Source organism: Notamacropus eugenii, chromosome 2 (genome assembly GCF_028372415.1).
Source record: "Notamacropus eugenii isolate mMacEug1 chromosome 2, mMacEug1.pri_v2, whole genome shotgun sequence".
NCBI classification, from domain to species: Eukaryota; Metazoa; Chordata; class Mammalia; order Diprotodontia; family Macropodidae; genus Notamacropus; species Notamacropus eugenii.
The window spans coordinates 92,824,094-92,837,371 of record NC_092873.1 but is presented as its reverse complement, the minus strand read 5'-3'; the positions used below and the strand labels follow the sequence as shown (position 1 = coordinate 92,837,371).

At 40.9% G+C, this 13,278-nt stretch overlaps 1 protein-coding gene across 2 annotated transcripts; it reads left to right on the top strand.

Annotated features, from left to right (window-relative positions):
• Positions 1-5,031: 5,031 nt before the first annotated feature.
• On the top strand, positions 5,032-11,490 carry CLPS (colipase). Of its 2 annotated transcripts, XM_072638418.1 has the most exons (3): positions 5,032-5,192; positions 9,009-9,131; positions 11,284-11,490. In XM_072638418.1, exons 1-3 carry the CDS (start codon positions 5,109-5,111, stop codon positions 11,413-11,415), a joined length of 339 nt encoding a protein of 112 aa, XP_072494519.1. In that variant the 5' UTR covers positions 5,032-5,108; the 3' UTR covers positions 11,416-11,490. The 2 variants fall into 2 exon arrangements, with proteins under 2 accessions (XP_072494519.1, XP_072494520.1); XM_072638419.1 differs by lacking the exon at positions 9,009-9,131 and having other exon boundaries at positions 5,109-5,192.
• Positions 11,491-13,278: the final 1,788 nt, after the last annotated feature.

The window sequence follows — 13,278 nt, the reverse complement described above, 5'->3', positions numbered from 1 at the left end:
GAGGCCTGGCTCCAAGAGAGTGGTGCCACAACATACCTGTTACAGAGACAATAGCAATCTTGATCTGCTTGGTTGTTTCCTTGTGAATGGTTGAGAGGTTATGGATCTCACCCAGGAAGTTTTTCAATATTCTGAGACTCATTCATATGCAAATGGGAACATGTGGAGAGCCTCTTTATTCCAGTTGTTCTGTCATTTTTCAGTCATGTTCAACTCTTCATGACCCCATTTGGGGTTTTCTTGGCAAAGTTTCTAGAGGGTTTTCCATTTCCTTCTCCTTACAGATGTGGAAACTGAGGCAAACAAGGTAAAGTGACTTGCCCAGAGTCACACAGTTAGTAAGTATCTGAGGCCAGATTTAAACTCAGGAAAATGAATCTTTCTCACTTCAAGTCCAACACTCTATCCACTACACCACCAAGCTGCTGTACCTTTTCCTATTCCATCTATAAGGAATCCCTTTTCAACTTGGTAGAATTCCTCTGTGACAGAGGAACACCTTCCAAGAGTACATATCTCCCTGTTTTTGTGCCTGATATTAATGAGAGAGCTGACAAACAAGCCTGTCTCTGTCATTATATCTGTTGAGGAATCTTGTATAATTGTGATAAATGCACTGGAGTCCCCTTGTTGGAAGAGAACTTCTAAGATGATATTTTGCTTTTCCAAGTCAAAACACTTTTAGTGATAGAATAATACCTTCCCTCCACTATTAGTCAATTGCACAGCAATAAAGATTCAGTCTAAAGCTAAATATTGCTTGTGAAAGCCTGTCCTTTCTCTCTTAATGCCCTCATTAATGCTCTCATTCAACACATGTAGAGGTTATTCTCATAACGATTTTATATAGATGGAAAAGTAGTCATATACATTAGTGGCTATTCATGTCCTCTTGGTAACCTTTTGTTGGTATTAATAAATTCAGAAGTTTCTTTCCCCACCCCACCCCATGTCCTTGACATCTCCCCCTCCTTCAAATACCTTGTTCCCAGAGCCCTCAAAGATCTAACTGTGTCACATTTAGCATGTATCTCCTCCCTATGCAGTTGGCCTAGTTCCTTCTATACACATCTGAGACTATGGTGTTAGAGTCTCAGTGTAGTGGTTCTGCTTTCCTTGATGATGAAAATCTTGCTGATCTTTTCCATCTTTCGTCTATCTGTTGTCCTCATTTCATTTGTACTTATTCGTCCTCTTTAAGTTCCCTTATTCATTCATCCTTGTTAAATTCTCTCTGGGTGACTTTGTCTTGTCAGGTTTTCTCATAAAAGTTTTTAAAGATGGTTTTTATCCCACACACAGCTTCTTTGTTTGATGAGGCAATATTATTCATAATATTCCACCATCCTTTTCCATGAGACACCAATAAGTGAGTTTGTATTATAAACCTGCATTGGTCTCGGCTGCAATTATCTCTCCATTCCACAATTAAGTCAAGTGTTTGCTCACTAAGATACTTTTTTAGCCGCTTTTTAAATAGGTGAGCAAAAAAGATTTGTAAAGACATCCTATGAAACTATAAGGAACTATTTTCTTTACGGTGAGGACAGAGAAGTAAATAAAGTTAAGAGAAGAATAATTTTAGAGCAGTCAATGAGAATAGGAGGTGGGACCAGGAGGCAGAAGATGAGTGCATTTCTCTCTCTCCTCCACAGATCTCCCAGGGAGAATCCTTCATTTGTTACAAAGGGGATAGGGTACGATGGAACCTGGCCTTCCAAGTCTTCCTGCATGCAATGATTTTTCTTTCCACCCACCTGTCATCAGGGGATGGAAGTGAATATGTAGGCTAAAAAAAAATAACACCATCTGGTGAAGCTAGTAACTTGTAGAGACTAAAGAAGGAGAATAGAGTGGAAAAAGCAGAGTAGCAGAAGATGACACCTAAAGGCTTTTCCTAGCCTAATCTGACAAGCTGCATGGAAGGAATGACCTCTAGAAACAGAAAGATAGACAGACAGACAACAAGAGTCATATACACTTTGGGAATACAGAGAAGCACAAAGAAAGAGGACTAGATAGAAGGAGAGAGGGAGAGAAAGAGAAAAATTCTAAAATTATACCTCCTGTAGGACCTTGGACAAATTATTTTATCTTCATGGGTCTCAGTTCCCTTGTCTGCAAAATGAGGGAATTGGACCAGATGGTGTCTGAGTCCCTTTCCAGCTTTAAATTTATGATCCTATGGTCCCTACACACACACACACACACACACACACACACACACACACACACACACACACACAGAGGCACACATACATATACACATATCTTCTTTCTATTTTGTTGGGTGGATGGCCATAGGGAAGGTAGCCAGATCTAGGACATTCATACCTGCAGAGATGGGGTGAACGTTAGGGAGGTGACCCTATTAATCAGTTACTGCACTTGGACCTTGAGGAAAAGCTGGGCAGTTCCCAGGACTAGACAAACAGAAGGAATGGCAGCTGTTCTGTTCCCAGTGCCTAGAGGCCTCAGCAAGTTGTCAGTGGAGTTTACCTGCTTCATCCTATCCCAAAGGCCCAATCTATACTTAGACACTCAGAGGAAAGTGTTGGGAGTGGGGAGGTAATAGCTCTGTAAGGTAATGGAAAGAATGTCTGACTGAGAGTCATATTATAGATTTAGGTAGAAGGGGTCAGGGATCATTTCATCCACATGGTGGTGGATGAAATCACCACCATCCCCATTTTACAGATAAAGAAACTGAGGCCCATGGGGATCAAGTCTTTTGCTCAAGATCACACAGGTAACAAAGTGAGTGTTTTTAACTGCAGTCTTCTGAATCAAAATACTGCATTATTTCCACCAGACCACAACACTTTCTCCCAATTCCAGAGATTTTCACTGGTTTTCTCTGATTCCTCAAGTGCTCTCCCTCCTCATCTTTGCCTCTCAGTTTCCCTGGTATCCTTCCCATCTCAGCTAAAATCCCACCTTCCACAAGAAACTTTTCATGGTCCCCCTGAATGCTAGCATCTTTTACCTGTTGATTATCTCTGCTATATCCTGTCTCTACCTTGTTTCTAGTTATTTGGATGTCATCTCCCTCGTTAGACTATGAGCTCCTCAAGAGCAGGGACTATCTTTTACCTTTCTTTGTGTCCCAGCACAGAGCCTGTTACACAGTAGGAGCTTAATAAATGTTTCATGACTGACATCATAAGACAAGTCTGAGTCCTTGCTCTAATACTTAGTAGCTGTGTGATCTTGGGCAAATCAATGAACCTCATTGAGTTTCAGTTTTCTTATCTATAAAATGGGTCACAGGTCATAGGTTTAGAACTGGAAGGAATCTCCAAGTCTATCTAATCAAACTCTAATTTTACAAATAAGAAAACTATAGCCAAGTATAGACCTGCCCAAGGTCACACACTTTGTGATGTCAGAGGTAGAGCTTGAAACCAGAGCTTCTTACCTCCAGGGCTGGTTCTGTCCTATACCTCATGGCTGTTTTTTTATAATAATACATGTACCCCCTATCTCAAAAGTGTTTTGTAAGGAAATCACCTTATAATCCACGAAGCAATATGTTATTGCCAACTGTTAGACTCACCAGGGACTCGGACACTTGGACTCATCCTGACCACCCTTCCCTACCATTCTAAGTGGGACCAAAAGGTGCTCATCCATTGGAGAAATGCCCACAGGGACTGAAATTCTTTCCATTAAAATCCCACTTCTGGGTTAAGGTTTGGTTTCCAGGAGGCCCCAGTGAAACTGACTGTTTCTTGGGAATGGGTTACCTAATGACTCATTAACATCTTGGCAGGATTTGGTTGATGAGATTAACTAGCTGTCTGCCCACAAGTGGGGCCCAGAGTGCCCAGGAAGGAGGATTGGAATATTCTGATGGTGGAATGGGGAAGGGAATACCTGTCATTTAGGCACTTAAGGGATAAGTCATACCCAAAGAACTGAGGGATCCTGGAAACCAAGGATCAAGGAGGAGTATAGACTCAAAGGTTCATAGAGTTGAGCCTAGGAAGGATCTCAGCTGCCATTTTGTCTAAGTCCCTCATTATTCAGAGGTGGAAACTCCCAATTCCAAAATATTTAGCAAATAAACATTTATTACTGTTTAGTATTTATTTATCATTACTATTACTATGTGCCAGGTATTATATGAATAGAAAGGAAGGCAAAAACACAGTCTCTAGAAATTCACATTCCGGTGGAGGAGACAACATGAAAACAGCTATTTATAAAATGAATATTCATGATCTCTACAGAGTAGATGGCATGTAATCTCATAGGGAAGACACTAACATTGTGTGTTTTCGTGGGAGAGAGGGTTGGGGAGAAGAGATAAGAAGGGCCACTTACAGAAAGTGATAATAAAAATAATAATAGCTAGCTTTTAGATAGTCTTTAAGATTTATAATTTTTTTTACCTGTGTTATCTCATATGAACTTTATAACATCTCTATGAAAGGAAGGCCCCTAGGTAGAGAGCAGCTCTGCAGCTGCTTCTGAATAGTATGTGAAGCCCTTCATGAAATCATGTATTTGGAGCCAGGAGGGGATCTTAGGAGCCCTATAAATTCAACACCCACATTTTACAGAGGCATCTCTGTTTATTTCTGTTGTCACTTCCTTTACAGGTGAGGAAACTGAGGCTAGCAAAGTGTAAGAGACTTGCCCATAGTTACACAATTAGTAACTGTCTGAGGTAGAACTTGAACTCAGGTCTTCTCAACTCCAAATCTATCCACTATGGGTTCTGTGTTCCTGGAATAGGAGACATCTATGATTCTAAAACTCTTGGTCTATTTCAGAGCTTAAGCTGGGGACCCTACTCTGGGTTAGGAGGTTGAACAATATTATCTCAAGGACATTTGGGAGACTGTGGAGGGGGGTGGACAGTGTCGGAGGATCCACAGACTAACTGGGAAGCTGCCATATGGTTCCACTGGCAATGGGAGTTTCTGGCCTGGCCTATTACACACCTGCATGCCAGAAGATAAGAGGCACCATGGGATTGGGGGAGATTGATCACAAGGGAAGGAGGAAGGGGATTTATCAGAACCACAGGGTCCCTGCAGGCACTATCTCCTGATTCTTCAGCTCTACCAGTCTTTCTGTGTTCTCTAGCACCACCACTTACCATGGAGAAGGTTCTTATCCTATTACTGATCTCCCTGGCTGTAGCCTACGCTGCCCCCGACCCTCGGGGCCTGATCATCAACCTGGTAAGAGAAACTTTCTTGCATCTTCTGAGTCCCAAAAGTTAGATGTCCTTACTAATCCTGGGCTACTAAGCTCTGTCACCAAATGTCTCTCCTCTCTGGGCAGAGTTGGCTGATTAATATATGCTGATATAATTTAGGAGAATGATAAGTAATAGCAGTAACCTACCTCTAGAATCAAAGAGTTAGAAGAAATGGATCTTGGGGATAATGTAATCCAAGACCTTCATTGAGGAAAGTGAGGACTGGAGAAGAGGATATAGCATGTTCAAGCTCACATAATCCATCAGTGACAGAACCAGGGCTAAAACTCAGGTCTCCTTACTTTTAGGTACTTTCTCCCACAATGCCACAATGCTTTGTCAGGTTTCTATGCTGTAGTCTGTGGCCTTACCAAGTTGGCTACATTATATCCCACGGATATGACAAACATCAACACTACATCAGGCTGCCTGCCCTGAACCATGATGCCTTACCAAACATGCATCCTGCAGCCCACAACCTTACCAAAAAACAACATTGTGCTAATATGCCTTGGTGAGTGCTTACACAAATCCCACTGATTTACTATATATCTAAGCTGTACCACAGCACCTTATCCAGCTAACTCACCAGGTATGATTCTCCTCTAGACAAATTTCAGTTTTCAGCACCCTACTCTTCCCCCAGCTGCCCAGGACCTATCCAGGACCCCAAACTGGGCTACCTCCTGAGGTAGGGCCCCATTCTTCAGATTTTTCTCCCTTCTTTCTCCCCAACAAAACTTAGCTTACACTATACCTCTGCTGTTTTCTTTCCAAAGTATCAGCCAGCTGATAAACTGATAAATCCATCCTGGACAGGTCAGTATATAAATGAGTACTTATGGGTTAACAAGTTATCCCATTCTTAAACCAATCAAAATATATGGTTCTTCAGAAGGTTATTAAAGAGCTAATATGGCATTTGTTTGGGGGTTGGGAAGAGGGCCTCAAATTATAGGCAGTCACAAATCCTGTCAATGGGTAGGACCAATTGTAACCAGATTCCACCTAAAAGAGCCCAAGACACTAAAGAGTACAGAAGAATTGACCCACATATAACAGAAATGGACTAGGATGCCTGCAGAGAAGGGCAGAGTACTGCACCAAGACCTGGCCTCCAGAGCTTCTAATCTTGATATCCTAGATGGCATGATCCAGACCTAGAGGGAAAAGGGAGAAGTGAAGCAAAGGAAGGAATTAGTTCTCCATCAATGCAGTTGGGCATGTGTTCTGAGGACAGGCAATCTAAAGGAGAAGAGACTTACTGAGTCATAGGCTCTATACCTGGAAGAAACTATAGAGAACATGGAAGCAGGAGTGTGTTGGAGGCAGCTCTAACCAGCTTGTGAGAGTCGATTGTTAAATTTTCAGAGTGAGCTTGGAAATCAGCAAATGCTACAAATCAAGACGAGAATTACTGTTTTGTTGATCACCTAGAGCTAAGAAAAATAATCTCTTTTTTAAGTCTTTATTTATGTTTTATATTAATGCTTTAAAAATTTTTGAGTTTCAGATTCTTCTTTCCTCCAACCCCTTCCCATCCCAGTGAGAAGGCAAGCAATAATGATACCCATTATATATGTGCAGTGATGCAAAACATCAGTCTATACTCAGAATTCATCAGTTCTCTCTCCAGAGTTGGATCAAATTTTTCATCATGGGTCTTTTACAATTGTCTTGGATCATTTATCAGAGTATCGAAGACTTGAGAAAATATCAATAATGCAGATAGAATTTAAAAGTGTGTGTGTATACATAATTATTTTTTCTGAGGAAATCTTGATTTTTAAAATTTTTTAATTAATTTGTTTTCAGTTTTCTACAATTATTTCCATAAATCTTAGATTTTATCTCCTTCCCTCCCCCTTCCTCTCTAAAGCAGCGTGCAATCTTATCTGAGTTCTACACATGCGTTCTTACTAAATACATTTTCTCCTTAGTCATGTTGCATGGAAGAATTAAAATGAATGGGAGAAACCATGAGGAAAAACAAAACACAAGAGAAAATAGTCTGCTTCATTCTGCAATCCAATTCCATAGTTCTTTCTCTGGATGTGGATGGCAATTTGCCTCAAGAGTTCATTGAGAATTTTTTAGATCCTTGCATTGCTGCAAAGGGCTAAGTCTACCAGAAAAATTCCTCACACATTGGGGTTCTTACTATGTACAAAGTTCTCCTGGTTCTACTCCTTTCACTCAGCATCAATTCATGTAAGTCCTTCCAGGTGTCTCTGAAGTCTTCCTGTTTGTCATTTCTTATAGCACAATAATTTCATTATATTCATATACCACAACTTGCTCAGCCATTTCCCAATTGATGGGCCATCCCCTTGATTTCCAGTTCTTGGCCACTACAAAGAGAGCTGCTATAAATTTTTTTGTATATGTGGGACCCTTTCCCATTTTTGTGGTCTCTTTGAGATACAGTCCTAGAAGTGATATTGCTGGGTCAAAGAGTATGCACATTTTTGTAGCCTTTTGGGCATAGTTCCAAATTGCTCTCCAGATTGATTGGACCAGCTCACAGCTCCGCCAGCAATGAAATAGTGTTCCAACTCTCCCACATCTTCTCCAACATTTATCATCTTCTTGTTTTGTCATGTTAGCCAATCTGATAGGTGTGATGTGGTACCTCATTAGAAAGATTTGCCTCTTTCTAATCAATAGTGATTTAGAGCATTTTTTTATATGACTATAGATAGCTTTAATTTCTTCCTCTGAAATCTGTCCGTTCATATCCTTTGACCATTTATCAACTGGGGAATGATTTGTATTCTTGTACATTTGACTCAGTTCTCTATATATTTTAGAAATGAAGCCTTTATCACAGACACTAGTTGCAAAAATTCTTTCCCAGTTTTCTACTTCCCTCCTAATCTTGCTTGGTTGCATTGGGTTTGTTTGTGCAAAAACTTTTCATTTTAATGTAATCAAAATTATCCATTTTGCACTTCATAATGTTCTCTATCTCTTGTTTGGTCAAAAATTTTTCCATTCTCCCTAAATCTGACAAATACACTATTCCTTGCTCCCCTAATTTGTTTATAGTATCAATCTTTATACCTAGATCATTTGGACTTTATTCTTGTGTATGGTGTCAGACATTGATCATGCCCACTTTCCTCCATACTGTTATCAAATTTTCCCAGCAGTTTTTGTCAAATGCTGAGTTCTTATCCCAGAAGCTGGGGTCCTTGGGTTTATCAAACAATAGATTGCTATATTCATTGACTACTGTGTCCTAAGTACCTAACCTATTCCACTGGTCTACCCCTCTATTTCTTAGCTAGAACCAACTGGTTTTAATGATTGCTGCCTTATAAGACAATTTGAGATCTGGTATGGCTAGGCCACCTTCCCTAGCATTATTTTTCATTAGTTTCCTTGATATTCTGGACCTTTTGTTCTTCCAAATGAATTTTGATATTATTTTTTTCTAGCTCTAAAAAATAATTATCTGGTAGTTTGATTGATATGGCATAGGAAACTTGATTTTTAATTTACTAATACATCCCTGTTGATATCTAGTCCAGGGGTAGGGAACCTGCAGCCTCAAGGCCACATGCAGCCTTCTAGGTCCTCAAGTGCAGCCCTTTGACTTAATCCAAACCTCACAGAACAAATCTGCTTAATAAAAGGATTTGTTTTGTAAAACTTGGGTTCAGTCAAAAGACCACATACAAAAATCTAGAAGGTCACATGTGGCCTTGAGGTTGCAAGTTTCCCCACCCCAATATAGTCCCTTGGGGACTTTCATCAGATTGACTTGGAGGGGGGGCTCTGTACTTTCTCACAGGAAAATGGGGAGCTGTGCATGAATAGTATCCAGTGTAAGAGCAAATGCTGCCATCATGATAGTGCCCTGAGTTTGGCTCGCTGTGCTGACAAAGCCCCTGAGAACAGTGAATGTACTGGCACCGTGAGTAGCTGTGAAGGTTTTGGGGCAAGGGTGGAAAAAGGAAAGAAGACAGTAGAGGAGTAGAAGGAGTGCAGCTGGAACCAGGGCCACCAAATGGAAGGGTTCTTCCCCAAGAAGGTGAATCACTTGGTCCTACCTTATGACTTAAAAGAGGAAGAAACAAAAATAGATAGACAGAAAGACAGGCAGACAGACAGACAGATAGATAGATAGATAGATAGATAGATAGATAGATAGATAGATAGATAGATAGATAGATAGATGATAGATAAATGATAGATAGATAGATAGATGGATAGATGAATGAGTGAATAGATAGATAGATAGATAAACAAACAGAAAAAAGAGAAAGAAACAGAGAGAGGGAAAATTACTTGCCCAGGGTCACATAGTTCATTGACAGAACCAGGACCAGAACTCATGTCTCCTAACTTCCTAACTTCCTAACTGTTGTGGCTGCTATGGTAGTTTTTGCTGTACGTGTTTTGAGCAACCTCACTGTAGCATCAGAAATTCAGAGCTGGAAGTGACCTCAGTGGTTAATGACTCCATCTCCTTGGTTTTAGAGAGGACTCCCTTCCCCACTCTTTTTTCTTCTCCCATTTAGAAACAACAAGAATCATAGGATCATAGAAGTTGGGAGGCTTAAGTGTCATCCAATTCAATCCCTGCCTTTTATGCATGAGGAAAGTAAAGCCCAGAGAAGTGAAGTAATGAGGAAAATGAGGGACAAGGAGGTTACTGACTTGCCCAGGGTGGTGAGGTGGATAGAGCACTAGATTTTGAATCAGGAAGACCTGAGTTAGATCCTGCTTCAGACACACTTACCAATTCTCTGACCCTAGATAAAAGTAATCTCATCTCCCTGAGCCTCAGTGATCTCACCTGTAAAATGGGGAGTTTGGAATCAATGACCTCCAACATCCCTTCCAGATCTAAATCCATGACCTTATGACTATTACAGGCATATTAGAATCAAGTTTAGAGCTACAAGGGCTCTTAGAGATTATCTAGTCCAATAATAAAACCTAGAGAGGAGGAAATAACTTATCAAGGTCATATAGGTAGGAAGCGGCAAAGCTAGGATTAGAATCCAGGTCTTTGAACTTCAAATTTAGTAATTCTTCCATTATATCCCACTGACCCTTGTGGACAGAACCACTACTGACAGAGTTAAAAATAAGACTCACATCCCCTGACTCTTAATCTGCTGATTTTCCCACTGCACTTCTGGTGATTGTTGCTGTTTTCAGTCATGTCAGACTCTTCATGACCCCATTTGGGATCTTCTTGGCAAAGATACTAGAATGTTTGCCATTTCCTTCTCTGATTTTATACATTACATTTCACAGACTGAGGCAGATAGGGTTAAGTGACTTGCCCAGGGTCACACAGCTAGTAAGTGTCAGAGGCCAGATTTGAACTCAGGAAAAGGAGTCTTTCTGACTCCTGTCCTACTCTTGAAGATTAGAGTTCATCACCCAGGACATCCAAGATACTGTCTCCCGTTACCTAACTGGAAAGACAATATGGTACAGTAGAGAAAGGGTTGGTTTTGAGGTCAGAAAACATGAGTTCAAATTCTTCTTCTGTCATTTCCTTCCTGTGTGACCTTGGGCAAATTACTTAACTTCTCTAGGTCTCTGTTTCCTCATCTGTAAAATGAAGAGACCTCTAAAACCTTCCAACTCTGAATCTATGATCTTGTGAGTTCTGCTGGTTCTAAATGTGATGAAAGGAGGGAGTGAGGGGAAAGGGAGCCAGGTATCCGATCTAGACACAGCTAGAGATACCCTGAGATGTCTCCCCACTCCACTTCTCTCATCAGAGATCAGCAGTTCACAGGATTAAGCCTATGAGGAACTAAGGATTGTTTAATCCAACCTACTTTTTTTATAGATGAGGAAATAGAAGCCAAGATCAAGGATGTAACATATTCAAGGTCCCACAGTCAAATACAGGATCTAGAACAGAGGGGTGTTTTTTGTGGGGGGGGGGGGGGGAAGGGGAGCTTCCTATTGATTCTACCTCCCCTCTGCAGCCCCCATGTCAGGAAAGCAGGGAGCAGCACCCTCAATCCAGGGGAAGCTGTTAGACCAGTGACTGAACCCAGATGGGTGCAGTGATGTAACTGCTCTTGTGTCTCCTCCAGACACTCTATGGAATTTACTACAAGTGTCCCTGTGAGAAGGGATTGACCTGTGAAGGGGACAAGAGCATTGTGGGCGCCATCACTAACACCAACTTTGGTGTCTGCCACGATCTTGGACGTTCAAAGGAGTGAAGACTTTCTCCACCTTACCCTACCTTTCCCCACCAGTCCCCCAAACTCTCTGTCAATTAAAGCTCATCCAGCAAACCCTTCTTGGGTTAAATTTGTGTTGTTCTTGAAATTAATTATGCGGGATAGTGATAAGGGTGGGGTAGATAGGGCAGGACAAGAGGGGACAAAGTTCTGAGCTGGCAAGTGGAAAAGGGAGGAGTCGAAAACCAGTAGGGGCTCTGGGGAAGGGGAAAACAGTAAGAGAATAAAAGATGCCAGAGCTAGAAGGGAATTCAGATGTTATCTAATCCAAGGGTAATTAAAATGCACATGGGAGAGTTCTCTGTGACTTTAGATAGGAAAAAAAATACATCTTTATTTTTATTTTCCTCTAACTAAAAATTGGCATTTCCTTTTTGTTACAAATGTTGACAGAAAACTATTATTCTAACAAGGGTATTCAGAGTGTTCACCAGACAGACTGCTCAGAAAGGTTAAAACAAACCCCTAATCTAATCCGACTGTGCCACTTTCTGGGGCACAGTCTTTTACAAAAGAAAAGATAAGAAGTCTAGGGACTCCAATCTTCGGGTATATGAGAATATCAGCAGATTCTCTTCCATAAACCTCCAGCCCACCTCAGGGAAAAATAGTCTATTTTTCCTTTCTCTGCCTGTCCCTCCTCAGTGAATGGGACTCTCACAATTATCTGGGTAGTTAAGCAACCTGTGCAAACAGCTCAGGTTTGTCGTGAACGAGTTTTGTTTTTTGTTTTTAAATAATGATAATAGCTAACACTTATACAGTGCTTTAAGATTTACAAATTGATTTACAATACTATGTCATTTTGGGAAAATAAAGGTTAAATGACTTGCCCAACATGATGCCACTGGAAAGTGTCTAACACAGAATTTGAACTCAGATCTGCCTGGCTTGGACTTCAGCTCTAGCCACATTGGGCCACCTAGCTCCTTAGGTTAACAACTCATTAATAATAAAAAATATATACATAAAATTAAATCGGAAATAAAAACTCTCAGTGCTGGTAAAAGGCAGAGAAGGAACCAAAGAAACCTGGGAAGTGAAGGAACTGAATGACTAGTGGAATCTCAACTTCTCCCGAGAGGAAGGAAGGTAGGGGAAGAAGGTCGTTGTCTCTCCTTTCCACTTGCCTGGTAAGCAGAGCATGCCCAAGTCTTCTCTCAAGCTTGGGCTCTGATTGCCTACCCAGTCTACCCACAGCTGCCCATTGCTCTGTGACATCCTCTAACAAAGTAGACTGACCCTCCACTAACTCTTCAGAGCTGCACCCTCCACTAACCCAGATAGCACCCTACTGGTGAACTGTGTCTGATGGCAAAGAAGTTGGAGGTGGGGGAAGGGAGAGGCAGGCAACAGCATCCTCTGGTTCAATGTCAGAAGCACTGGGAAATTAAGAGTCTGCCTGACAGATCTCAGAATATGAGTCTGTTAGATTGTAAACTTCTTAAGGGCAGAGAACATTGCCTTTCATTTGTCTTGCCAGTACTTTACACAGTACTCAATACATCATAAATGCTTAATTAGAACACAATTCACAATGACCAGTGTAAATATCCAGGAAAAATTAGAAAGCATTATTAGAGTCTGTTGTATAACAAACACAAAAATGCTTGTTCTCACTCTTATAAAATTACAATGAAAATGAAACTCTAAACCTCTTATATTATGAAACTGGAATTTTGTTCAAAAGAAAAAGAAAAACTGCTAAGTATCTTTGACATAGGCAGTTTGCTGACTGTTGATTGGCAGATAGAACCTGGCTCCTTCCAGTGATCCCAATGCCAGGTATCTGTGGACAGGGCAAAAAATAGATTATAAATATAAATACTATGACAGAGTCCC

Coding starts and splice junctions, on each gene's coding strand:
- CLPS (XM_072638418.1), top strand. CDS start 5,109: ATGGAGAAGGTTCTTATCCTATTACTGATCTCCCTGGCTGTAGCCTAC. Junction 5,193..9,008: donor GGGGCCTGATCATCAACCTG/GTAAGAGAAACT, acceptor ACTTTCTCACAG/GAAAATGGGGAGCTGTGCAT. Junction 9,132..11,283: donor ACAGTGAATGTACTGGCACC/GTGAGTAGCTGT, acceptor TGTCTCCTCCAG/ACACTCTATGGAATTTACTA.